The sequence below is a fragment of the Pristis pectinata genome, chromosome 25 (assembly GCF_009764475.1).
Source record: "Pristis pectinata isolate sPriPec2 chromosome 25, sPriPec2.1.pri, whole genome shotgun sequence".
NCBI lineage: Eukaryota > Metazoa > Chordata > Chondrichthyes > Rhinopristiformes > Pristidae > Pristis > Pristis pectinata.
Window position 1 is genome coordinate 3,737,317 of NC_067429.1, and position 27,697 is coordinate 3,765,013.

The following is a 27,697-nucleotide window of genomic DNA, read 5'->3' on the forward strand; positions in this document are numbered from 1 at the left end:
GACTGTGGTCTCCCTATAAGGAAGTCGAGGATCCAATTGCAGAGGGTACAGAGGCCCAGATTTTGAAGCTTAGTTATTAGTACTGAAGGAATGATGGTGTTGGACGCCAATCTGTAATCAATAAACAGTAGCCTGACGTATGTCTTGTGGTTGTCTAAGGGCTCCTAAGCAGAGTGGAGAGCCAGTGAGATTGTGCCTGCTGTAGACCTGTTGTGGCGGTAGGTGAATCGCTGCAGGTCCAGGTCCTTGCTCAGGAGTTAATTCTAGCCATAACCAACCTCTCGAAGCACTTTGGGGAGATATTCCTCTGATTCACTCTTAGTACTTGTCTTGCATCTTTTTGGTTTGATTGGCCCATTCCATTTTAGTAGACAGCAGTTGTGATGATATTTGTTTGGGACTCTGTTGAAAACCACTGAGTGCCTTCCTTAAAACTATCCCTCTCTATATCTCATCTCTTCAGCATAACCTTCAATGCATTCCTCCTCATTGTTTATCTAACTTTCCTTCCAATTACATGAGATAATCCGTTTCCTGTCGCAATTATTTACAGCATCCTCCCAACTGGATGTTTTGTTTTGAAGTTACCACTTCTGTCATTGAAATTAGAACATTCTGGGATCCTTACCGCTCTCCCTAACTTGACTGTAAGGTAAGACCGCCCCTTCCAAATAGGGGTGGGACAAAAGGAGGCATTGGCAGCATACCAAAAGTCCATTGGCCAAAGGCCACGTCAATCGGCATCGTTACCTCCCCGTCACCGCCGCTAGCAGGAGTGGTTGACAAGGAGTATAAAAGGGACCCCGGTTGTCAGGGCGCCATTTTGTCAGCTGTCGGCTGAGTGGAGCTGTGCGTTAAAGTTTCCTTTTAATTACGTCGAGCTTGTTAAGAGAATATTTATTTAATCAGGTTATTTATTTTCGTTGCGAACACGTGTGTTTGCTTTCTTTTGTTAAAATGAGTGACACGGAAGACTTGACTGACGAGGAGAGGGTGAGTAGAAATAACGCAGAGAGGAGCCTGAGGGTTGCAGAGCCACCGAGGGCTGACAACTTCGGGCTTTATATATTCCCTGGGAACCAATAAATACTTCCATTTACTCCATCAGACAGGGCCGGGGCGAGCATGGGTTCATTGATGTATTATTGTTTCAGTTGTGTAACCCAGAAGCGTGTACAGATACTTCTCCCCGCCCGTTCCCTTCATTTATATTTATTAAACAATCTATTTCCTAATGATTAAATAGACGCTCGCCCTTTCCCTTCACCGCAATATTTTGTTTGCAGCCTCCAGTGAAAGTAAACGGTAGGTTTGTTTATTATAGGCAGCCATCTTTGCATAATGTCTTGAATTTCATTCAGCCAAGTCGCAGCCTTTTGCATTTGTTTCACATTTTTATAACGAGTCTTTTGCAATAGATTGTTGTTGAGTAGTATAAATTTCCAAATAGCTAAATATTAGGAATTATCAATACATGGAAAATGTTACACTTTCAAACTAGAGTTTATAATTGCTGGAGATTGCTTTGTAGTAGTCGCAGGGCAAAACGCAGCTCATATCAAGTATACTGTACGGCATATGTAAATAGAAATGTTTACATCAGAAAAATAGCTAGCTCAGCATTAGGTTTTTTCCTATTCTATACATTTTAAAAGAAAAATGTGGAGGTGACAATAGAGGTGATACTCCAGTGCATTTAAAAACAAAATCCCTTTGAGGAGATGAGCTTGACAATTGCTATTTATGTTAGGTAGGTAGATGAGGAAAACAGTTGTTTGGACCAAAAGGTCCTGAGTATAACTACTGTCATTTGTTATTAGTTCCTCTCAATTCGAGTGGCAATTAGGATGTCAGCATTGTTCTGTGTACCTCTTTGCTTATTGTGGGTGATGGAGTAGAGAAAGAGCATGTAACCAGTGCCCTGGGTCTTGCGTGCATTTTGGAAAATTGGGTAAATGAACTTGGAGAACAAAATTGAGTTTGGTTAGCATGGTCTTTGTTTTTTAAAAAATGTCTCACAACTGCAGCAACCTGATTTGTAATCTCTGGTGCTGTCTGTATTGAGTTTGCATGTTCTTCCTGTGACTGCATGGATTTCCTCTGGTTTTCCATATCCTGTTCTGTCCCAAAGACTATCCAGTTATTATGTGAAGTCGCTGCTGTAAATTGTCTCTAGTGTGGGTGCAGGAGAATTGGGGGTTAGGTATTAATTGGCATGGGAGAGAAATGGTTATTGGAAGGTGAATAGAGAAATGAGATTAACCCACAAAACGCTGGAGGAACTCAGCAGGTCAGGTAGTATCAATGAAGGGAAATGGATAGTTAACATTTTGGGTTGAGACCCTTCATCTGGACTGAAAGATAGTAAGGAGGTAGCCAATATATAAAAAAAGACTAGAGGGAAGGGGTGGAGCAAGAGCGAGCAGGTGATGAGTAGATGCAGGTGAAGAGGGTGATAGGCAGATGGGGTGGGGGGGGGGGAAGTGGGAAAGGCATCAGAAGCTGGGAGGTGATTAGTGGAAGTGACTGAAGATGGGATTTGATAGAGAGGAGTGGAAGGCCTCAACTTGACCACAGATGCAGCAAAGACAGAAGAACTAAGAAAAAGGAATGGCATCCTTGCAAGTGACGGTGGGAGCAAATGTAGTCAAGGTAGCTGTGGGAGTCTGTGGGTTTTTAGGAGATGTTGCTGGATAATCTATTTCCTGAGATGAAGATAGAGATAAAGGAGAGAGGTGTCGGAGAGAGACCAAGTGAATTTGAGGACTGGATGGAAGTTGGAAACAGTTGATAAAATTGATGAGCTCTGCATGGATACAGGAAGTGGCACCAATGCAGTTGTCGATGAGTTGGGCAGTGGTAGGTTTGGAACTCGAACTGCTCCACGTAGCCAGCGATAAACGAGAAATGGGATTGCTGAGAGCTGGCGTAGATGTCATAATCTAAGTGGCCTCCTTTTGTATAGTAAGCAAATGACAAAATGAGTTGTGGGCATCCACGTATGATGTGGCATGCAGCATGTGGGTTCTATACAGCAGGATTGTTTAATGTTGGAAACTATACTTTAGGAGGAGAAATGAAGCAGGTAGGACCCTGAAGATATAAGCATTTAAATTCAGTTGATGTTTTCACAATGTGCTGTTATTCAGGTGCAGTGCTGTACTTGTTTACTTTCCTCCCTTGCTCATTTTTTAATGCAGCATACTTGTGCTGTACAGCGAACAGAAACAACATACGTACTCCACAGTAAAATGGTAAGAAGCTAAATCTTTGGCTGTCATCTTCATTTTGAGGTCCTTCTGTTCTTCTAACAAAAAAATTAATTTGTTCCATTTTGACTGAATCGACGGGTGAGGTGGCATCCAATGTTAAAAGGCATCTACTGTTATTGATTTTGTATCTGGATTATTGGAAAGATTTTAGTGATCCTCCCCTCTAGCTCAATTAAGAAAACACAATTTTGTTAGCAGTAACCTGCCACAGAGATTGTACTAAAGAATTCAGAGGTGACACGTGATTTCTTTTTGCTGTTTAGATTGTCATTAATGAGTTGAGGAATTGCACGGCCAAATTTTCATTTGTGGAATAACTGGCTGGAGCTGTGGTTTTATCAGCATATGTTAGAAACTTGATGTGCAGAATCAAGGTATTGATTCTTCAAATGATCAACTAATCTTTTGCTGGGGTGGGAGTGAGAGAATTAAAATTTGTCCAGTGGTTCTTAAACTAGGCAGAATAGTCAGTTGCTATTTCAATATGGCAGCTAATAATTGCTACTGGGAAAAATAACAAGACTTGTTAAAGAATATCACTTTGGTGAACTAGGCAGGTAATATTTTGATTGTGTACCTTGCATCTACTTGCAGAGTGATAATTAGTATCCTTTTTAAAAAGTGTGGAGGGAAACTGCTGGCAGCTTTTTGACTCTTCAGTCTCTACCTCATGACCTTTTCACTGTGTCTTAAATTGTCAGGGACCTGGTACTGGTTGAACACAAATTTCCTCCCAACTAAACATTGGGAAAATGGAAGCCACCATGTTCAGTCCTTTCCTGTCTATAAATTCCCATCTCTCTCCCTGGGACCAAACCGCTTGTAGCTTCCATGTTATATTTCCAAGGTTGTATTCACATACATATCCTCTCTGAAGAATACCTATTTCCACTTTGGTAGTTTCATACAAATTTGATCTTCTGAAACCATCATCCATGTCTTTGAAGTGCTTTGGGAGTTGTCTGTTCCAATTCATTCACAGCTGAATTCCCTCATTCTATTTTCTGTAAACTAATTAAATACTCTGCTGTCCTTGCCCTAACCTGTACTTAAGTCTTGTTCACTCATCCATCCCTGCACTTGTTGACGTACATTTGCTCATTGTCAAGCAGTTTTAAAGTTCTTGCACGTATTTTCAGATGTTTATGTTCTTGCATCTCCTATATCTTCACCATGATTATTCTGAGATGTACACTTCTCCCAATTCTGACTCCATCCTTGCCTGTGCCTTCAGCTGGCAGGGACTATAGGCTTTGGAATTTTCTCTTGTAGCCTCCCCATCTCTCTTGCTTTCTTTCTTATTAGCAGTCCCTAAAGCTCAGTTTTACCAACTTTTGGTCCTCTGCCTAATAACATTATGTGACTGTCAGGTTTTGTTTGTATACATTCCTGTGAAGCACTTTGGGTTCTTTTTGCTACATAATCGCATTATAAATGCAAGTTGAAATCTGGTGTTGCAATTCCCTTTGACTCCTTGGATGTATCTTATTATTTACTTTAAACGTGTATTATCCCTTTCTGACCAGACTTCTTTATCCTGTTGTCACCTTTGATTCAGTCACACTACTCTCACCCAAGTCGAAGACAGTTTCAAGTCCTGCTTGAGACCTGTATAAAATTAAGGCAGTGCTGCATTAATAGTGATAGTGACTTTCAGAAGTGATGTTATTGCCTTGGCTGTTATGTCTTTCAACTAATATTACTAAAAAATATTATCCAGCAATTGATTATGGGATCATGTGCACAGATTGACTACCAGTGTTTCCCATCATTATGGATGATGCCTAAGCTGGTGTATAGTGGATGGTGAAGGTTGTCTAAGGTAACAACTGGATATTAATCAACTGGGAAAGTGGGCAAAGGAATGGCAGATGGAATTTAACTCAGACAAGTGTGGTGTGATGCATTTGAAAAGCTAAGCCAGGGCAGTACATAGTGACTGGCAGGGCCCTGTGGAGTGTTGTTGAACAGAGATCCGGGGTATAGTGATGAAGAAGGCATATGGTATGCTTGCCTTCATCAGCTGAGACAGTGAGTGCAAGAGTTGGGATGTCATGTTACAGTTGTATAAAACATTAGTTAGGCTATACTTGGCGTGCAGTTTTGGTCACCACACTACAGGAAAGATGTGATTAAGCTAAAGAGGGTGCAGAAAAGATTCACGAAGGTGTTGCCTGGATTGGAAGGCTTGAGTTATTGGGATGGGCTGTTTTTCCTGGAGCAAAGTAGGCTGAGAGGTAACATAACGGGTATATAAAAGTATGAGAGGCATACATAGGATAGATAGCAAGTGTCTGTTTCCCATGGTAGGGGTGTCTAAAATTAAAGGGCACAGATTCAAGGCGAGATGGAGGTTTAAAGGAGATGCATTTCAGAGTGGTTGGTATCTGGAATGAGCTGTCAAAGGAGGTGGTGGAGGCAGCAACAGTAATAACATTTAAGACACATCTGGTCAGGTACCCGAATAAGCAAGTTATAGAAGGATGTGGAACTAATGCAGGGAAGTGGGATTAATATAGATAGGCATGATGGTTGGCATAGATGCAGTGGGCCAAAGGGCCTGTTTCTATGCTGTACTCTAATAGTGACTTTGTTTAAAGTACTTAATTGGCTGTGAAGCACTTTGGGCTGTCCAGAAGTTGAGGAAAAATGATACATTATTAAAAGTTTCACATTTATCCTGGCCAATTATTCCAGCTTGAAACTCTGCAACAAGATAGGCTGATTTATGATGTGGGGCAGTACAAGTTATTTCATGATGACTCTGTCCATCATATAACTGCACACTTGTAGATGGGTTGTTTCATAACTTTTAAGATTAAGAACTTCTCTAATTCTACTTGCACTCCTGACCTAACCCAGGAGCTAATTGTAGAACCAAATGTAGGATTGGCAAGGAGAGCAAACTTGTCTTTTGGCCTGTTTGGTTCATAACTGGGTCAACTGAGTAAAGGATTGGGAAGCCAGGTTTAAAACAGTTGTTACCTGAGCATAAATTAACAAACAAAAACCTCTTGCCTTCTGGAAGTGAAATAAATGTAATTAGAAGGAATGTTCAGCTTTACCTCTTGTCCACGTCGAATTAAAGAGAATTTTGTTGGGTAAGGTCTTCTGTTCTGAGATCTTCTTCTTGGAAGTGCTAAAATGTTGGAGTTTATTGCCTATTGCCCATTCTTTAGACACTTAACAATTAAATGGGGTGGTATCAGGGTGGCAAAATAGTGACATTGCTTTTCTCTTTTGAATCCTATTATGTCTTGTATACCTTCCATACATGTGCACTTTCCTTAATAGGTCAGTGAGTAGCATTTTTTGTCCCAGCCTATAAGTACTGAAGATGATTATATCCCTAACAGTGGGCTTTGCATGTTGAACTTCCAAGTTATTGACTTGGTACTACCCAATCAGTATTGACATCCATGGTGTCAAAGGATTAGCAGTTGTGTTCAAGTTCTTTACAGAGGTACAGGCAGCTTTAACAATTTTTATTAAGCATAAAGTTTTAAAAGTTGAGGTTTCATTATACATTACTATCATCATGGGTGTTCAGTGTGGTGTACATGCGAAGTGGAATACATTTACTTTTTGTGAGGAATCCATTGCAACTTAAATGCCTGGTAGAATGAAAGCTTCAACAAAAGTGGATGTTTAGCTTTTTGTTAACAAGCAAACTATAGATTGTTTTATTGAAATTTGTTTTACTTAAATATGTCATTCCATGCATTGTTTGACTCTGTAATTATGGTTATCCACATAACTTTTCATTTCCAAGATAATAAGTAAAATGGCAGTAATCCAAACTTCAGCTACCTTGAGACACTTCTTGGGGACTGGTTTGAAAATTGGCAAAAGACCTTCTAGTGCTTTGGTTTATATAACATCCTAATTAAAGGAATGTTATCATTTAAACTGACTGATATAAAGCTGTACATAACACAATTTTATGATTAGTTTTCAGAAAGTATGAAACTAAGAAATAGAAGAAGGAATAGGCCGCTGAATCTGCTCTGCCATTCAGTAAGATCATTGCTGATCCTGTACTTTGTCCACTTTCCTACTTGATCTCCATATGCCTCAATTCACTAATATTCAAAAACTATCAATCTCAAGTCTTAAATATTGATTGAGCAACCTCTGCTTTGAGGCAGATTTTTTTTTACTGCTTTGAGTAAGGAAGTTACTCCTTGATTATAAATGATGGACCGACCCCTTATCCAGAGACTGCTTCTTGACTCTACAGCCTGAGGAAACAGCAAGTATCCCATCAGCTCCTCTCAGAATCTTGTGCATTTTAATGAGATCACTTCGTACTTGTCTAAATCCTGGTTGATATAGACCAATCTTGGTCTCTTCATTGATTCCTGAGAAGTGTTGTCCAATCTGGTGAACCTGCACTGTGCTGTCTCCAAGGCAAGTATATCTTTGAGTATGCAAACCAAAACTGCACATAATGTTCCAGATGTGGCCTCGCCAAATCTGTACAATTACAACAAGACTTTATTTTGTACTCTAATCTTCCTTGCAATAAAGCCCAATTTATCTTTTGTCTTCCTAATTGCTACTTGTCCCTGTGTATTAACTTTCTGCATTTCGTAAATCAGAACACCGAGATTCCTCTGTATGACTACATTTGAGTTGTCAATGTTCAAAGTACATTCTGTTTTTTTATTAGTGACCTTCTGAAAATCTGATATTTAACTTGAATGTTGATAGTAGCTTTCAGAATGTAGATGTGCTGAAACATTTTGAACAGGGCTTATAAATACTTTAACATGCAGATTTTAACCTTTTTAATTTAAATTGATTGAAATGTAATAATTACCACAGAATTACTATTATCCTCAAATGTTAATAATCTCATATATTTCACTAAAATATGGTGGTCGTGTCCACAAAGGCTCACATTGAGGTACTGGGAAAATAAACTAGGAAAACTAGACCAATTAAAATAATCACCTTGCTATTAGGTAATCCTTTTGCATAGATGATTTGAAGATCCCTGGATTTTTTATGTATACAATTTAATACAGTCATATTGTTTTAAATTTTGCTTCTGGGCTGAACTTTTGAAACACAATCAAAAAATCGTGGCACACTGACACAGTTAGTAGAGCTGCTGCCTCAGCTCGAGCAACCTGGGTTTGATCCTGACCTAGGGTGCTGTCTGTGTGGAGTTTGCAAGTTCTCCCTGTGTCTGTGGGGCTTTTGTTCAGGTGTTCTAGATGCCTCCCACATCCCAAAGTGTGGGTTGGTAGGTTAATTAGCTGCTGTAGAATTGCTTAAGTAGAATCTGAAGATTGTTGAGGGGCTGTGGAGAGAATAAAATGGGATTATTATAGGATTCATGGAAATGTGTGTTCATTGCTCAGTGGGCAGAAGGTCCTGTTTCCGTGCTGTATGATTCTATGGGGAAAAATAGTGAAAATGTGAAATAAAAACAGGAAAACCAAAGGAAACATTCAGCAGGTCAAGCAACATCCAAGCACACAGTTTTCCAGTTTTGACAAAGGGTTTTAAACCTGAAACATTAGCTCAGATTCTCTTTTCATAGATGCTGTGACTTGCAGAGTTTTTCTGGCATTTTCTATTTTATTTCAAAGAAGATAAAGGTTTTCAAAAGATAATCTATCAAACAGTGTTATTACCAATCTTCTGAAGCCCACATTGACCATTAAGAATTTATAATATTGAGAAACACTGATCTGTACTCTAATAGGGGGGAAATCTTCAAGGTACCTAAACAAGTTCCTCACTTATTTTTGAGGGAGCAGTCTGGGATTTACCACCCTCTTGTATCTAGATGTCAAATCACTAAAATATGGCTTGTTGAATTGCATTCAAGCAATGTTCATATTAGTTTATACAATTTCTTGTTGCTTATAATAGAAGTCAAGCAGTATACTTGAACCTGTAAACATTAATTTTAAAATCATTGCATGTATGTATTTAGCAAATGAGGTTAGAGTTTATTACACTAACATGTAAATTGCTTGCTTTTTATAAATTTAGTGTCAAAGACTTCTATGAGTTATTGAAAAGCTGACATTGTAAAATTATTTGAATTGATAAGGTTTGAGCTGGTGTGGATCACCTTTTCCTCCAGGAAGATGGTGTTGGTTTCCTCAGATATTAATGATGAACCCCCAACTTTAGATGTTTCTGTGATTCGCTCTAGCTGAACAACTTCATTAGTACTTGTAGCTGGATCTGGACTAGTTGGGTTAAATATCACCTTGATTTTGAAAATCAATTTGGCTAAGTATATTTATCTACCTGTAACAAACTGACACGGTCTATAGGCCTTCTGTAATTGCCCTCTGGAAAACCAGTTTGTCTTTGGAGATACACTAATACATATGCATTGCATACACATGATACAGTGGACTAGGGGTTAAGTAAGATTGAACTTCATTGTCCAAGCTCTAACTTAGTCCTTGGTGTGTAAAGGAGTTTTCATTGTGACTGATCTAAGTGATATTTTTAGAATTCAGGTCTTGTGGTGTGTCATCACCTTACAGTTGACCTCTAAGTCAGAGATAAGACCTCACTTAACCATGTTAGATCACTCATTCACTTAACTTCTAAGGTCTTTACTAGCAAAAGATCAAATGGGTTTAGATTGGGTCAGTTTATGGAACACAAAAATGCCCAATCTGTGAGCCAATGGGTATGGTAATTACCATCCTGATGAGGTGTTATTTATTTGGTCAGGCCCATTAGGTTTTATTGGTATTAACTTTCCTCTTGTAGTATTCAGTCTGATCACTAACTCCATTTTGAGCATGGATTTAAAATAATTGGAGCACTTCTCCACCAGATGCATGATTTTGGTGCTGCTTTCTTTCTAACTGATTAATTTGGAATTGCTCTTTTAATAGTTCTTTGTCATGTTTTATTGTGCACCAATTTTTTTAGTGTTCTGAGGAATTGCTGCAGCAAGATCAAGAATGATGTGATTACAATAAAGTCACAAACATTCTGGAAAGATGAGTCCTCGACTTGTTCCACAATGTTAAGCAAAAGAACGTGCTGTTAATCATAGTCCTCCACCCTGCCCCTTCTCGCCCAGTTTTATTTTGCAAGAGGAATGAGGTGATTCATCCCACTGTATTTTGTTCCTTTTTTGTGATTGTTTTTCTGTTCAAGGATCAAGACACAGGATTTTATTGCAGAATCTAATTTGTAGCCAAATTTGACTTGGGTGAAATGGAATTGGATGATCTTCAGTTAACCATAAGAATTAAGACTGTTGAACCTAACATTCTGAAGAGCCCTTAAATCAGTGTAGAAAGTAAATTGCTAACATATCTTCCCGACACTGAATTTTTTTTCAAAATCTGTCTCATGAGTGAAAGGATAGTATGATCATTATAGTATTCACTCCCTCTCTAATAAATTGCTACTGGCTATTAGAAATCATGTAGAAATAATTCCATTTGGATAATCCAGGAGGGTTTCTTGAATTTTTGGTTGCAGTGCATTTTTTTTAAAGCAAAGGTATTACTAAGTCATGTTTATTAAAGTAACTATTTCACTGTAGCGCTTGATTTTGCCATCTCAAACCTAGAGGAACTTGAATACTGTCTGATTTGTACAAAATAAGTAAAAGTTAATTGGCTTATCCCAGGCCCAGTAGACCCATCAAAAATTTCTTAAATGGGTGAATAAATTTTAATGGGAAATTAAGGTTTACAACAAGTTTTAATCTGATCCCATATACCTCATCATGCTGAATATTCTTTTTCCATTAAGGTTAATATACATGAAGAAGGTGGAATAATGGAAGATAATCAAGATAATGACTATACACACAAGTATTGCAGATCAGTCAAATAAATTTGAAGCTGAAATGAGAGCGAAGAATGGTCAGATAGAAGAGCATGCATGGTGTAAGGCATTAAGTGTTTTGGAAGGTGAAGAATTCTCGGTGTGAGGAAACTGAAAAATGAAGAATGAAGAAAAGAAAAAGTAAAAACGAGTGAAGTAAATTTAAAAGAAGGTGTCTGGAGGAAAGATACCTAGGCCAAGTAATGTATATAGTCTATTTGTGTATGTATGCTACAGTTCTAGTATAAATTGCATGCTAAACTTTATAATCAGACCGATTAATAGAAAAAGAAATTGGACAAATGATATCAGGGACTATTTAATATTCTGGCTAGGTTAATGGGGTTTGCTTTATTAGGGAAGTGGTTGAGGTGAAATTAAGTGCTATAGTTGAGAACAAGGCATTTTGCCTGGTTAGGAGTTATTGGAGTCTCATCTCACTACTTATTTGGTAATAAAATGTCCTGATGCACTAGGATGGGAGGTCGACATCAAGATCACGGAGTAGGAGCCCAGCTGAACTGGCCAAGTCTAAAAGCCGATCTGCTTCCCGTTCATTGTCAAGGACATCAAACTTGTCAGGATCTCGGACATCGTTCTCACGATCTCGATCAAGGTCCAGGTCACGGTGAGTAGAAATATTACAGAATAACTAATGTGGTTCCATAAGTATACATAGTATATGTTCCTGACAATTATAATTCTGTGGAGTTTGCAGTCTTATGGCATGTGCAAGTTCTTTAATTCACTTTGCCAGGTGTCCACTTATGATGTTGAACCCATTCTTTCTTACTTCATAATATATTTGAATTTCCAAAAGACATTGATGTACTGCCTAGTAGTATTGTGATTCAAGAAAAAGCATTTTCAGAAGAGGTTAGTAACTGAATATCAAACTGGGGACAAAACAAAATGGGGGTGACTGATATTTACTCAAACTGCCAAAAGGTGTGAAATTGTGTTCCACCAGAGTAGTTGATGTGAGAAATGGTACTCGCTGTTTAAGTAAATGACTTGGCCTGGAAATTAGAAATTAAATTTCAAAGTTTTCTTAGACAGCACCTTTGTAACTACTAATCATGCAGAATCAGTGTAGATAAATATGATTGCACATTTTATAGGAAGCAGCACACTCCTTTTTAAAAAAAAACTGCCAGTAGAGGAGCAGAGGGATCTAAAGTACAGGTACATAAGTTGCAAAGTACTAATGTTAGTTGATGCTTTTTAAAAAAAAAATGCAGGTTCAGAGCACTGGATCAATTTCTAGAAGAATAAAATTAAAAGGCAAGACAGTTGGGTTAAAATCATAATCTTGGTTAATAAACAATTTTGGTCATTTTAAAATAGTTACAGGGCACAGGAAAAAAAATGGGGGGGGGGGGGGGGAGATTGACTATCTTGGGCCTTCACTCAGGGATTAGAAGAAAGAGGGCTCAAGATTATAAGACATTGAAGTAGGAGTAGGTTATTTTTTCTTTTTGTTCTATTATTTGGTAGAATCATGATGGATCTTTTAACTCAGTGCCACTTTCCTACACTATCTCCATATCCCTGGATTCTCTTAGTATCTAAACATTTATTGATCTTGAATATACTTAACCCCTAAGCCTTGTAGTGTTTTCCAAAGATTCACTAATGTCTACTGTCTGAAGATATTTCTTCTCATCTATCCTGCATGGCTGACTCATTTTGAGACAGTGTCTATTTTAGACACATCAACCAAAGGAAAGATCATCATAGTATCTGTTCTGTAATGCTCTAAGACCTTGGTATGTTTCAATGGAATCATCTCTCATTCTAAATCAAGAGTGCAGAGCCTGTCTGCTTGATCTGTCCTTGTGCAACCAATCCCCATCTGTGAAATCAATCTGGCAAACCTTTGCTGTACTCACACTCTTGCAAGTAAATCCTTTGTGGTTGAAAGCCAAAGCTGTACACAATATTCCTGAAGTTCTCACTGGAACCATTAGTGTAAGATGTCTCTATCCTTGTACTTGAATCTTCTTCCAATAAAGGCCAACATATTTCCTTTCCAAATTGTATACTGTAACTACATGTTAACTTCCAGTTATTCATGTATGTAGATTCCTGGATCAGTCTGAATACCAACACTTTTCAGACTCCCACCATTTAAAAAAATTATACTCCATGTTTTTACTGCCAAAGTAGTTGACTTCACATTTTTCACATTTTGTCTGCCATAAGCTTCTCCATTGACATAACTGCTGTATCCCCAAAACCCCTCTGCATCCTCCTTAAGCCCACTTAGTTTTGTGTGATCTTGTAGAAATGAGATCTAAGCAGTTTTGATGTGATAGATCCTGAGATGTTCCCCTTTGTAAATTAGGGGGCATAGTTTCAGAATAAAGGATTGCACGTTTAAGGTAGAGATGAAGAAATTGAGGATGCAGTTGTTTGGAGTTCTCCACCTTACAGGAAGGATGGCACCTGAGCTATTAAATATATTGAAGCTTGACAGATTTTTTGGACCAGTGGAGTTGAGGGTTATGGGAAACAGGCAGGATAATGGATTTAAGGCCAAGATAAATTAGTCATCAGTAATGGTGGAGCAGGCCTGAGAGGTCAATTGGCCTTTCATAGTCCTGTTTATTAAGCTCTTATTTCTGGCACTATTGGTAACTTATACCTGTTAGGAAAGATTGAACAGGCTGGGGCTCTTCGCTAGAAAAAAATGAGTGGGCCTTTTAGAAAATTTTGTAGGAATTCAGTAGAGTGGACAAAGGAAAAGTTTCCACTTCACAGGAGACCAGAGCTGGGTGTCATAAATTTAAGATGGTCACAAATAATCATTATTCACAGTAAGAAATCAGTTTATAAAATGCTAGTTTAGTTGAGGTTCATTCTGCCCTGCTTAGAGTGAGCTAGTTAAAATTACAGCTTAAATTGCTAACAACTCTTCAAAACAAAAAAATCTATTAATGTCCTACATCATCAATATATTTTACATTGCATGTTTACTTCATTCCTTGAAGTTGGTGACACTTGGTTCCATGATTGACATCAGCAGTCCAACTTGTGCCTGACATTGTTTGGTATGGGTTTTGGCAGAATTACCTTGTGGTTTCCTTTTCCAACCTTTATTTCCATCATTTTATATGAATCCAAGAACAAAGGCCACATTTTCAGCGTTTAGAAACTTCTGTCATTTTGTGAGATTTAGCAATGGAACTTGTGGTGGCAAAGAAAGGTGAGAACGTCAGTGCACGCTGCTGTTAGAGGAAATCTAACAGTAACTTCTGAAATGTATGTGCTTTGAAGTGCAACTAAATCAGAAACCTCGGATGTTACCTGCTTTTAATTTGTTTTCCAAGATCTAGCCTTTGCTAAGCTTGATAGTGATTATCATTCATTTAAAAGTGTTTCAAAATTCCATACCATTTGAAAACTGAATTCCTTAAAATGGTCTATAAAATGTTCAGTTTTCTCTGCATTCTATTCTTTATTTCTAAAGACATTTTAAAAATGTTTAAAGGGTTTAAAATATTGTATTTTTTTTTTAATTGATTGGCTGCTCAACCTGCTTGGTGACACACTTGCTGGGGGTTGGATTCCCTAGAATTGATGCCTGATCACAGTTTATGAAAGTTGTGAAACAGAATGCTGAATCTTTGATTTCTAGGTCAGCAACTAGCCTGGTACACTTGGGTTTAACAAGCTCCTGGGTGGATGTAATTCAGTTTAGATTAGATTCATAGCCAAAAGAAGGTATGCCATAATGGGAATTGAACATACTCCAGACTAACAATCCAGTGCAAAATTTTAGAAGTTTTGGACCTTCAGAAGTGTCCTTAAAATCAAGACACTTTTGCTGTCTTGGCTGGATGTTTAAGATCTCAAGGCAATAGTTCATGATAGAGTAGGGGATCTAACATGGGTTGTCTGGCCAATATTTATTATTGAACTAACATTACCAACAATCATCTGACTGTTGTTGACTTGTTACTCTCTGGGAGCTTGTGCTCACATGACTCCTTCAATGTAATAGTGACTGCACTTCATAAGTACTTTATTGAACCTTGATATCTGAATAATCATACAGTGGCTTAGTACTAATTTTTACAGTGAGACAATTTGATTTATACCTTCTAAATATCCAATTTTGCAGAGGGATAGTGAATCAACAGATAATGAGAATCAATCCATTGTTGAAAGCTTTTTTTATACAAGTTTTCAGAATCTAAATTTAACTTTCTGGGTGGAAGTCAAGCTTGTCCATCTCTTGGTAGACGTTACAGATGGAAAAAGTGAATACTATTAAAATTTCAGCCCATTTATAGAATTGAGGTTTTCTTTTGAGACTAAATGCAAAAGAGCTTGATGTTTCTTCTCTGAATAGTTTACTGCAAGAATCACTTATTCTCTCCCCCCACCATGTCATCTGCTTTTCAAATACTTGTTAATGTCTTGATTGCAATTCAGTTAGTATCCTGTAATCTCTGGGCCAGATACAGTAGACATTACCTCCCCAACCTCTTGAGCTTGTGACAAAAAAATGGCTCTGGTCTAGCCTCAAAATTGAATGAAATGTTGCTTTGCCAGGTTGTCATCTTTTAATTCTTGTATGATTGCTGGCATGCAGATAGACTATTCCTTAAAAAATGACCAGCTCCCTATCACTGCTGTGACTTTACTCAGCAAATCAGATAGAATTACATTTAATATGTTGTACTGAAACAGTCCATTTGGTCTAAACAGTCCATGGCAGCATTTATGCTCTACTTAAGCCTCCACCCACCTAATTCCTTCAGCACATCCTTTTCCATTCTCCTTTATGCTTAGCTTCCCTTTAAAATATATCTGTATAGTTCACCTCATCTCTTGATGGTAGGTAATTCTACATTCACATTAAACTTTTTCTTTTTGATTCTGCAGTTTATATACATTTGGGGAGCTATTCAGGATATTTCAATACTTTGTTTTTTCTCATTAAAGGAAATTGTAGTCTCAGACTGAACGTGAATGTATTTAATTTGAGTGTTACACCATTGAACTTAAAGCATTTATACCAAATCTTTTTAGAATCTCAAGATATCCTACTGCACTTAAGTAGCCAATGAAGTACTATTGAAATATAATCATTACTGTGACACATGAAGATGCAGTTTTGATGTGGAGGATGTTTTGAGATCAGTCAAGAATATTTATAATCTTCAATAGAACTGTTCATCAATTATATTCCTGTCTCCAAAGGTCACGTTCCCGTCGTCATCGCCGTCGCTCAAAGTATTATTCACGATCCAGATCTCACACTCGGTCATATAGGAGAAGATCCAGGAGCCGATCTTACTCACCTGTGTACAGGCGACGAAGAAGCAGCAGCCACTCTCCCATATCCAGCAGGCGACGTCACATTGGAAACAGGGTCAGTGTAGATTGTCTTTTTATAATCATGTGTTTCAAGAAAAGTATTGCAAGAAATGTTGATCTTTGGTAATCTTGTGGTCTTTTGCTTGCTAATATGGTTTCATAGAGTAGAGTAACAATATGCTGCAGAATATTTTAAATTTGATGTCAATGGATCCTAACCATGTAATTTGGGTCTATTGGGGAAAGGAGGTAAAATTGAATTATATTGAATGAACTTAAGTTTGTACGGAGAGGAGATGTGGTAGCATTCATCCTAGTAGTCTTGTACCTCCTTTTTCCTCCAAAAGAAAAAAGAAACTTGTCACCTCATTGTCATGGGTCAGATGCAAGACTGCACAATGTCATTGAAAGATTAGCAGGAAGCAACATTCTTTGACAATATGAGCATCAATTCTAGTGGCTGGACTGAGGTATGTGATCTGCAGTAACATGGGTGGGTACATGTTCCAGACTGATTGTCTCTATAGGGTTATTAGTTTTTAATTTGTGTTGCTTCCTTTTGGAAGTTAAAATGGTCACTCACTACACATTTCCTAGCTACTATGAGTAGAACACAGCCTCCCTCAGTGTCTGCTAATGCTAATTGGAACCTGGTTATTTTTAGGTGCATAAAAAATTTAGAATGTACGACATCAGTTTAACATCTCCATACCAACTCAGCTGAGATTTGCAAATACTGCTGGTCATCTTGCTCCTACATATTCCAACTTGTTTATTTTGCATTCAAACCCTTGATTCCAACAGCTAGAATATGATGTGACATAGTTCTATTCCATAATGACTGCAATTGGGAGTGTAGCCAGCACTGCAGATCAGCCAGTCACCTGCCACGTAATTGCAATTGTCCAATCATAGCACAACAGTGTAATCTACTGTTCCTGGACAATCAGGGGTGGTTACAAAACCACACTTATCACATTCCCTTGGATTCTGTGGCCTTTTTCGATCAGCCTCTCACATGGGACCTTGTTTAAAAACCTTGCTGGAACCCATTTCGACACTGCCTGCGTTGACCCTTTCATGTCTTTAAAAAAATAATTCATAATTAGTCAGACACAGCCTTCCCTTAATTCCATGCTGAAAGCCCTTAATTTATCTGTATATTTGTAAATTATTAATGTTATTTCCTGCTTATCCCATTGCAGAAATGTGTACAATTGTTGCTTCCAAAGGGAAAGTCATCCTTCGTTGTTTGAATGTCCATTATACATCTATAGTTGTTTATAAAGAGTGTGTTGGGAGCCCTATGGTTTGGAAGAAGATTGGGATTGGGCTGAGGGAGGGGGTGGGGAGTTTGGGGGGTGGGGTGGTGGTTGTTGGTGGTCACTGCTAACCACCCCTGTCCTTAAAATCCACAAGTGCATTTGGAGAAGTAGTTCATTGATATTAGGAACACATTCTAGCAGGTTCTTGCCACACAGATGAAATGACTCTGTTGAATTAAAATCTCTACTGATTTGGTGAACTCAGCTAGGCCTCTAAGTAATCCAGTTGGCTGTTGCATACTTGCCTCCAAGGTTCAAGAATTAGCCACATTTGCTGCTGCTGATCACTATCTTGTAATTCCTTAAAATGCAGTTAAGCTATATTTAATTACAACACCATAAAAATAATTTTCACATTTTTGTTGTCTGTGTTAATACATGGACAGGTAATGTGATACACTCCTAACTGTGCCTCCTGGTAAAACTATGCTCCAGGAAACGCCATCCCATTAGGAGAAGACAGTTGCAAAAAACTGCAGGGAGTATTCCATATTTTGAGATTATATTATGCAGACAGACGTGCAACAATTTAAGGCTTAATTGGGCCATTCTCGTATGCCGCTTTATTGTCTACTGATATTAATAGTTTTACTGATGAAAAATTTTTTTTGTAGTTAAAATAACTTGTGGAAAATGCTTGTTCAAAACAAACCTAACTAGAGGGGTATGTTGGAATAATGTAAAGCATTAAGCTGATATTTGGTCTTAACTTCTATATAACCACATGCTCAACCTGTACTGGCTTGGCTCAGCTATCTGACTGCCATCCAGAACCAATCTGAAAACTGGTCTGTGGAATTGGAGCCAGTGGGGGCTTATATGACCATTGTGTAGATGAGTGGATATATAGCTGGATATCTCCTACTAAGTATCGGTTTCGGAACAATGATTTTCTGTAATATCCATGCAGGGAAGGAAATATTTCACTAAAATTGTCAATGTTTCCTTTTGATGTAATAGAAAAATTGAATGTTATTTAGCTGCTGTTTTGATTTCCTCTCTAGACCAACCCAAATCCTAATAATTGTCTAGGAGTGTTTGGCCTGAGCTTGTACACCACTGACCGGGAGCTGCGTGAAGTGTTTTCTCGATATGGACCCCTTGCAGGGATCAACGTGGTATATGACCAGCGAACAGGAAGATCGAGAGGATTTGCATTTGTCTACTTCGAAAATGTTGAAGACTCTAAAGAAGTATGTTTACTTGGCAGTCTGACTGGCAGTTAGGCAACCAACGTAAGGTTTTCCTCTGCTGACATAGTTCATTTTGAGAAATAAAAACACTACACACTCCTGTATGTGAAATATTAAGTAATTTTAAACAGTCTCCCAAACATTTAATTGTTGCCTTTCTATTGATTTTTTTTTTAATCTTACTATGAATAGGATAACTCCATCTGCTACAAAGTTTGGTAACCTTGCAAAAATCGTAAACTGTAGCAATAGATCTACCATTCTATTACATGGCCTTGAGCTAAACCAACTTGTATTTTTAATTTAGTGAAAATTTATTTTCTTGTTCTACTTCAAGATTACATTTTCATAAACTTTTTTTTGGGTTTGGGAAATGGCTACCTCAAGTAGGTATTATCCCACTTTAGCCCACCCTTTCAAGATCCTAATTGTTACAAGAATTACAATTCCTTGAAATAATTCAATGATTATTGACCATTTTGTAAATGGCTTAATCATTCCAGCATTGCATTGGTTGTGCAAGCAAAGTAAAACTTTGAAGGTTGTTTAATATTGGGTTTGCTGCTGTGAAAGGTGTTAAATGCAGTATTGGTCTTTGCAAGTAGAATAAAAGCAACTTGAGTTTGTAACTGTAATGAAAGCAAGCTGGGTTTACTCATGCAAGATTGGGTAAGAATGCATGCGAGGACCTGAACTTAAAAGAAACACTAATGTAGGTCCTTACCCAGAAAAAGTAGGACTCGGGAATGAGGTAGGCAGTCTAGGATCTTCATGCTGTTGGTACAGCCCTTGCCATTTAATGCCTGTGTGAGTTACAGTACAGTGCACAGGTTTGGAAAAAGGGAAGTTGAGAGTCCAAAATATCCAGCTATGTGATTGATCCAGTAAATATTTAAACCAGCTGCATTTGGCACTGTAAAAGAACAGTTAGGAGGAACATGTTTGATAAGATTGCAAGAGGATCCTAATAGGACTAAGCTAATATAATTGGTCCATAAGTGATTGAATTAGTACTCCAGGTTCCTATGCTTGAAGGGAGTGCTGGAAATGTGGATCACTGCTGGGCACTGGTTTGATTGGCTGGGGAGAGCTCAGTGCTCAGGTTGCTAAAGGGGAGCTTTTTAATTGGAATAGAAGACTACACTTTATTTTTTTTTTTAACTTTGTTAGTCGCTCAATGCAGAAAAGGCCTTGGCTAGAGAGAACAAATTCATGCCAAAATGTAGAATTAAGCTGGGTAACTCTTGCAACATGAAGGGCTGAACAGCCCCTCTCAAATTGAGATTCTATTAGCATTCTATTCCATCAGTGAATGGCAATAGAGCATAGGCTGCTTGTAATTTGTTTCATCTGTTGTGCAAATATGCTTTAACTTCATATTTGGGAAATTTGTATTCCTTTGTCCAAAATAAGGTTATTTAAATAAAATATTGTTTACATCTAGAAGTAAGGAAAATAAGCAGTGAACTGGATAAACCATAATCTAAATGGAACTTCAGCTACTGCAATAATTTCTTTTGTACTGCACAGGTACAATTTGTCAGGATATATTTTAACATGGAGAGGAAAATAAGTAACAAGTCAAGGAAGAGGATTTGAAACAAAATTAATCAAGGACAACTTGTATTTTGATAGATTTAACCCATCCTGGAAGGATCTGTGCAAGGCTCAGACCTTCATAAATATCTATTTTTGCTCTGTCCATAGTTATTTTTGTCCCCAGTTATATTTTCTTTTGAAATCAGCAAATGCATGCTTATCAAATGACTAGCTTAATGGAAAAATAGACAAATTTTTAAAGAATTTGTGAGCAACATCTTTAGCATTTCCTAAACAGTGGAAAGAGTGCTAAAATGTTTCAATCCTGTTAGAATTCAGACTCAGAAATGTAATTTGTGTAGATCTCAAGTTTCAATCTTTTCTTTTGTTAAACATAATTTTTTAAATGGGCAAATTCACTATTTATTCCATTGGCAGAATGCGTAATATAAAATTCCATGTCATAGTATTCCTGCTTTCGTGTAGTTGTCTATTTAACCTAAGTTTAAGATTTACGTACACTTTGGGAACCAGCATAATCTGTTTTCATGGCAAGGTATGTTGCAATTCAAAGTTGTAGTCTTTTGTAAATACATTCCCAATATTGTATCAACAACATTTAATTTCATCAATAAACATTCATTTTCCTCTCCTTTTCCCCACCACACTTTTAAAATAAATAAAGTGGAATTTAGTTGAATTAAGTTGTTTCAAAAATGCTTCCCAGCACAGCAATCAAAATGTTAAATTCTTCCATTTTGTGTAATTTTTAATAAATGTAAGTCTGCAAATATTTTCTAATTGGATTAAAAGTAAACAAGGTACTTTATCTGTAGAGAAATAAAGGAATTGCAGCTCAGTTAACTTTTCTATTTATCAAACCCTGCACTTCCAGCCCTTTTGTGTGTTCAAGATGATCATAATATAGCTGCAGGATTAATTCCACCCAGAAAGGTCCCCATGTAAGAGTACTTGGCAATTTGATATGTCAATTAATTGTGGAGAATGTCACCCCCAGTGTTCAGAATTTGAATGTACAGACTGCTCTAGAAATGTTTTGTCAATTCCAGGTAAATTGGCTTGTATTTTGTAATTTGAAAGTGATGGCAGTAAAGTTGGTTCCGTATTGTATCAGATCCAAGTAATGCTAGAGCACTTTTGTAACACTTTTTCTGCAGTTACAAAGCAGCAACATATGCATGCCTAAAATTAAATTAATTAAAATCTTCATTGTAAGTTCTAAAAAATGTCAATTTTTGAAAAGTGCACCATTGCATATAGCAGTGTTAAGGAAATGCTTTTTCTCAACAGGCAAAGGAACGCGCTAATGGGATGGAACTTGATGGCCGACGCATTAGAGTAGATTATTCCATTACAAAAAGACCCCACACTCCAACTCCAGGAATCTACATGGGCAGACCAACAACGTGAGCTCAGTCTTTTATATATACATGTGTATATATATAATGCCCATTTAACTTTTATATAGTGCTTCTATAGTAATTACTTGGGTAGATGCTCTTAATGTTGTTTTGACATTTTACAGCAGTGTTCGTTCCTCTCATTATCATGACTCTTACAATGATAGATATGATGATCGGGATTTCACCTACAGGTAATACTTAATTTGAACCGTATATTTATTTTAGACTGTTGTCACCAATATTTAACATTGAGCATCTTTTCCACCATTCTGACTGTGTCCCTCTTTACTATATTATTGAATTCTCTTTAAGGCTGTCTGCACAACTGAATCTCTGCAGTTCAAAAACAAAAGCTCCTAAAACCTTGCCACATTTGATGACTTCCCTCAGGCCTTCTAATTCCATCTTGGTGCCTAATCTTTCACTCCTTTGGTAAAGCACTTTGGAATATTTATCCAGTTGGTGCTTGGTAGCAAGATATCAAGATTTTAATTTGAAGGCAAATTAATTGGATCATTAAATTTTAGGTGGATTTTGCCCATCATCCATGCCTTTAGAATTCAAGTCTGGAAGTGATGATGCTTTTGTGGAGCACCAGTTTGTTTATCCTAAATTCTACTGTCAGTTTTGAACCATTACATTTGCTCTTATTTTTGCTGTCTGTCTTTAATATCTGGCTGAGCCTATTTAATTCATGCTTTTGGTTATCTATCCTAATATTCCTTGTATGTCATGGTGTCAACTTTTGAAAACTTGTGAAGGACCCTGGAATGTAAATATGATCTGTAACTGACCTATTTTTACTTCTGGACCTCAGTTTAGTTTCTGTATTTAACTTCCTTTTTCCATGTCCCTTCATATCTTGATCTTTCTCCAACCTTGCAGCTCCACCAAAGCCTGCCCTTCCTCCAGTTTTGTTTTTCTTTCATCTCCTCCCTCCACTGTTGGCAGATTTTCCACCATTCATCTGTGACTTTCCCTCCAGAATTTCCTTCCAAAACCCATCTGCAGTTTACCTCGTTTGTTTCAAAACCTAATTTTTTTTCACTTAATAATAAAAATTGGACTAATTATGTTTCACATGCACACCATACGATTGCAAATGAATTAGTCATTCAGTCTTCCAAATGCATATAATGCAAAATAAACCGCATAGATCAATGATAATTCTTTAATAGTTAAGTGAACATCTGCTTTTAGATTGACACTGCACACCCACAACTTGAAAATAAACAATTTTTGCCTGCATTCTGACCAATCTACTTTGTATTTACTGTAGCTTGATTAGTTATGAATGGGATTGCTTCTTTTCCTTGTATAGTAAAAGTTCATTCTACTGTAACAGTATAGTAACTCCTGGACATCTCTCGTAAATTTCAAAGTCAGATGATGTGGGGAGATGTTTTAGCCAGCCCGACTGTTTGGTGTTTGCAAATTGAGGGCGTGTGCTTATGTTCAACTTCCTGGTTATATTCTGGATGTTGTTTCCTTCCTAGAAAACGTTCACCTTCACCCTGTTATAGCAGATACAGATCTCGATCTCGTTCTTACACCCCACGTAAGTATTGAGGCCTGTAGTTTCCTTCAACTTGCAAAAGTTTTAATCTGATTCTGAGGTGGTGTTATTTTCTTTCTGCAGGTCGATACTGATGATGCACACCAAGTACTTCCTGCCAGTTTAAATGGATGGAAAGTTTTTCAACCTACAGGGATTTTTTTTAAACTTAAGATGGGAATTCTTGGGCATTGCAATGCTTTTTTTTAAAGAAAAAGCTTTTTTGATTATATTAAGCAAAGCCCTATAATCAATAGTATTTCATTTTAAGAAGTTTTCTGGTGCTTCACTAAGTGGTATTGCATATATATTGCAAGGGGAAGTCTGTCTTTTTAATGACATTCTACATGCTGTATGTGTTGCATTAAATCGTTATTGCAGAAATATTTCTGGTATATGTGTTCCCAAATTACTTTTGGATTTTAAGCATAGTGTCTTGACTTTTTGTGCACGAAATGTTTTATTCTGCAGTACTTTATAAGAAAAGATACAATGATAAAGCTACTGTTTGGGAAGTGGTGATCTGCAATAAATGTCTTGGACATGGTGAGGGACCTGGTTTCTTTATACTGAACAGACCATGAAATCTAGTAGTTGCAGCCTTAACCCAGTCAGGTATAGTATATCTAAAGCTATGGTAGTGTAGTGATTAAGTTACTGGAGTAGCAGTCAATTCTGGGCTATTGATCCAAAGACATGGGTTTAAATCCCATCATGGAGTAGAAGAATTTAATCTCAAGAAATCTGGAATTAAAATAAATGCTAGTCTCATCAATAGTAAACACTGGATTGTTGTAAAACTTCTGATTTACTTATGTCATTTAGAGAAAGAAATCTATCTGCCATGGCTTGAGTGTGACTCCAGAGCCATCAACTCTCAGTTCAGGGACGATTTGGGCGAGACCTGTGCTGCCTCCTGCTGACAAAAAAATTTTAAAAAAAAACTTCTATACATCATTCCACTTGTTCACGGTGGGGAGAAGCAGTCCTTCTCTTAAATATGCTTGAAATATTTAGTTCAGAATATTCTGTTCCTAATTCAAGTCACTCCTGTGACACGCGAAAATAATTGTGATTTATGACATGGTAGAAATAATACCTGCCCCAAACCAATGATATTTTTCTCCTGACATCTTGATGTGCTTCAAGACTGAGTCACTATTTAGGACTTCATCCAAACTGCCATTCTTGACTACAAGTATAGACACAATATTTTACTGCAATAAAATTTTTCCATGTCCAGATGTCATAACTCCCATAGTTTTACCTGCTGATTAATTTTTCATAGAGCAACTATCAACAGAATAGTTCAAAATGACGCCAGTGTCCTCACTGATGACCAAATATTCTCAATGCCTTTTGACTGGGAGTTTAGCTCTTAGAGCATTCTCCAAAGTGGGACCAGTTATACCATACACAACTTGATCAATCTCCAGCAAAGATTCAACCTGGGATTTCCTGATGCATGCACCTCAGCTACACATTGTCACCAGCCAAACCAAAGAGCAACACAGAAGCTTCACCTGGAAAGGCTACTTACTGGGTTTTGAGGGAAACTGCCACCCATATAACAATCAGTATCCTCAGGATCATGAGGAAAATGATAATAGTGAATTGAGTAAGGTTGTTAGAACTGGAGGTTTTACAGACTGGAATCTGCAATTCAGCTATATTACTTTTCAATTAGAATTGTGACCGATGTATTAGCCTCAAGCTATGGGACTGGTCTTCAAATCTTGTGCTGCTCTGACTTAAACATCTTTCAACAGAAAGAAATGAAGACTAGTTTTTTGACCGTGGCTGTAGAAGTGTTGGACATTTTAGTTGCAAGAATGATATCAAATGTACCTTGCACAATTATGGGCAAGTTAATGAATCTGATTAATTTGAGCTAAAAATTTGATCTTTAAATGATTAGGTAGTTAACACCTTGCTTTTTAAAGTATGTTGTAAAACAAAAGCATATAATATTTGTTCAATAGAGTAGCTTTTTACCCTACAGCTTTGCCAATGGATATCACTGATTAAAAGTTCGGGGGCTCAAGAATTGCTCCAAAGGCCAGTACATGAACACACTAAGCACAGACTGCAGCGTTGTCAGGGGAGCTATCTTGTGGATGAGACCTCAACTAATGTGGAGATTAAAAGATTCCTTGGTTTCTCACAAGTATCTTGGATCCAGTGGATATCATTCAATCCACAACACTAAGGACTGATTATTATTTTACGAGCTGTAGGACCTTGTGCCTGCAAATGGGTTGTATTATTTCCTACTTTAAAAAATAAGTAGACTTCATTGGTGGTAAATGACTTTGTAACGTGCTGAAGGGGCGATAAAGTAATGCAACTCCACCTGATGGTTTATTCATCTCCCTTAATTGCTTGAATAGTGAACTTTGGAGTGTCCTTTATTATCCCTTGATGTTTTTTGTTGTATTTGCGCGCCCTTCGTCGAGCGATATTGAGTGAGTGAGTTCACGCGACGCAGAGGACCCTCTCGCGTAGTTTCGTGGGATCAGATAACAGGCGATGGCTCCACTGCAGTAAATTCACGGAAAGGCAACGCCATCCATGTTCTAGCTGTTAACAACAAAATGCAACTTATTGGAAAGCGAAACCAGCTAATAAAGTGTATTGGATAAGACAGCTGTGTTTACAAAGTACCTTCCAGGACGTATCAAATGCTTTACAGTCGATAGAGTACGTTTGTAATGGGAGGGATCTACAAGTCTACGAAAGGACCTTCGGCAAGGTGTCAGTCACTGGAACGCGAATTATTTACAACACGGAAGCCGGCCATTCGGCCCAAACGGCCCTGTTTCTGTTCCACACCAGCTTTTGTCTTGTTCGTGTCCTTATGATCCGTGAGATGAGGCTAGGTACTGATCAGTCAATGTCAGGGTCTCCTGTCACCTCCTTCGCACCCCCCCCCCCCCCGCCCCCGGGACAGTCTGACCAAGGGCAACTCCTGTAGGGGAGTGGGACTTTGTAAGGAGAGCTCGATGCTGCCGATAGCATCGGGAAATCACCCAAATTCACCAGGCAGAAAAAGCTGCTGCCCTGGTCGACATAAACAAAGCAGCAGACTCAATAACTTCTGTGGATGCGAAAATCAAAATATTCCATTCACAGTGAAACATAATTAAACTCATCCAAAATGAAACATAGGTTCAGCCAATAAGTTGCGGATGGTGGTTCTCCTCAGCCCGTTGTCATTCAGTTGACTGATATCATACCTCAGCTCCCTTTACATCATGGGTATTGGGCACAGAGTCTTGCTCCCAATCCACGCCTCGGTCTTCGCCTCAGTAACGCAGTGGGTGCAGACACGATTCCAGACGTCATTGCCAGCTTGTGCGGAGTTGTCTGATGTGGGTCGGGAGAGTTGCTAAATCCTTCCTGGCTTAGGGGAAATGGAGTGGCGTCGTCCCCTCATCGGAGAGACCAAACATAGACTAGGCGACAAGTTTGCTGAGCACCTGCGCTCTGCTCGCAAAGGCTACCTTGACCTTCAGGTTGCATGTCACTTTAACTCCCCCTCCCATTCCCAACCCGACCTGACTGACCTCGGCGTTCCCCGCTGTCACGGTGAGGCCAAACGCAGACTAGAACAGCATCTCGTATTCCACTTGGGTAGTGTACGACCCACTGAATTTTCCAATTTCAGATATCTTACACCCCCTGTGTTCACTTCCAGCTAGGTCCACCTTTCCCATTTTCACCTGCCCATCGCCCACACGCTGAGATTTTATCTCCCCTGGCCGGCCTACCTTATCCCGTTTGGGTCCATTGTTCATCACCCCTCCCTTATTCGGTTCCACGTCACCTTTCAACCAGTCTCAACCTTCCTCCTCCCGTCCCCCACCTGCTGACAAATTTTCACTTGTCTATTTCCACCTATCACTCTGTGTCCACACTCCCCCCGCCCCGGCTCCATCTGTCTGCCATCTCTCCCTCACCTGGTTCCGTCTACCAGCCCCTGCCTCGCCCCTCCCTCTCACTTCTATATCCCGGCTATCTTCCCTCGGCATCCTCAGTCCCGGTGCAGGGTCACGACCCGAAACGCCGACCATCCCTTCGCCTGCGGTCTCCCCGTGTCTCCGAATGTCGCAGATTAATCTGCTGAGTATCCCCAGCCATTTCTCTTTTATTTCAGACGTTCAACGTCGGCAGTATTTTGCTTTCAAAAACACTTACCTAGTCTGGGAGCATCTGTGGAGGGAGGAACGATGAA

The 27,697-nt window shown here is 38.4% G+C and overlaps 1 protein-coding gene across 3 annotated transcripts; it reads left to right on the forward strand.

The window, feature by feature from the left end:
- The first annotated feature begins 847 nt into the window (after positions 1 to 847).
- LOC127582949 (transformer-2 protein homolog alpha-like) lies at positions 848 to 26,116 on the forward strand. 3 transcript variants are annotated; one of them, XM_052038605.1, is made up of 8 exons: positions 848 to 993; positions 11,576 to 11,727; positions 16,311 to 16,482; positions 18,757 to 18,945; positions 21,796 to 21,911; positions 22,031 to 22,099; positions 23,405 to 23,466; positions 23,548 to 26,116. In XM_052038605.1, exons 1-8 carry the CDS (start codon positions 958 to 960, stop codon positions 23,556 to 23,558), a joined length of 807 nt encoding a protein of 268 aa, XP_051894565.1. In that variant the 5' UTR covers positions 848 to 957; the 3' UTR covers positions 23,559 to 26,116. The 3 variants fall into 3 exon arrangements, with proteins under 3 accessions (XP_051894565.1, XP_051894567.1, XP_051894566.1); XM_052038607.1 differs by having other exon boundaries at positions 22,034 to 22,099; XM_052038606.1 differs by lacking the exon at positions 23,548 to 26,116 and having other exon boundaries at positions 23,405 to 23,477.
- Positions 26,117 to 27,697: the final 1,581 nt, after the last annotated feature.

What these genes read in the sequence shown, in the direction of transcription:
- LOC127582949 (XM_052038605.1), top strand. Translation starts at nt 958, where the DNA reads ATGAGTGACACGGAAGACTTGACTGACGAGGAGAGG. An exon ending in ACTTGACTGACGAGGAGAGG is followed by an intron (nt 994 to 11,575) that starts GTGAGTAGAAAT and finishes CTGATGCACTAG; the next exon opens with GATGGGAGGTCGACATCAAG. An exon ending in GATCGGGATTTCACCTACAG is followed by an intron (nt 22,100 to 23,404) that starts GTAATACTTAAT and finishes TTTCCTTCCTAG; the next exon opens with AAAACGTTCACCTTCACCCT.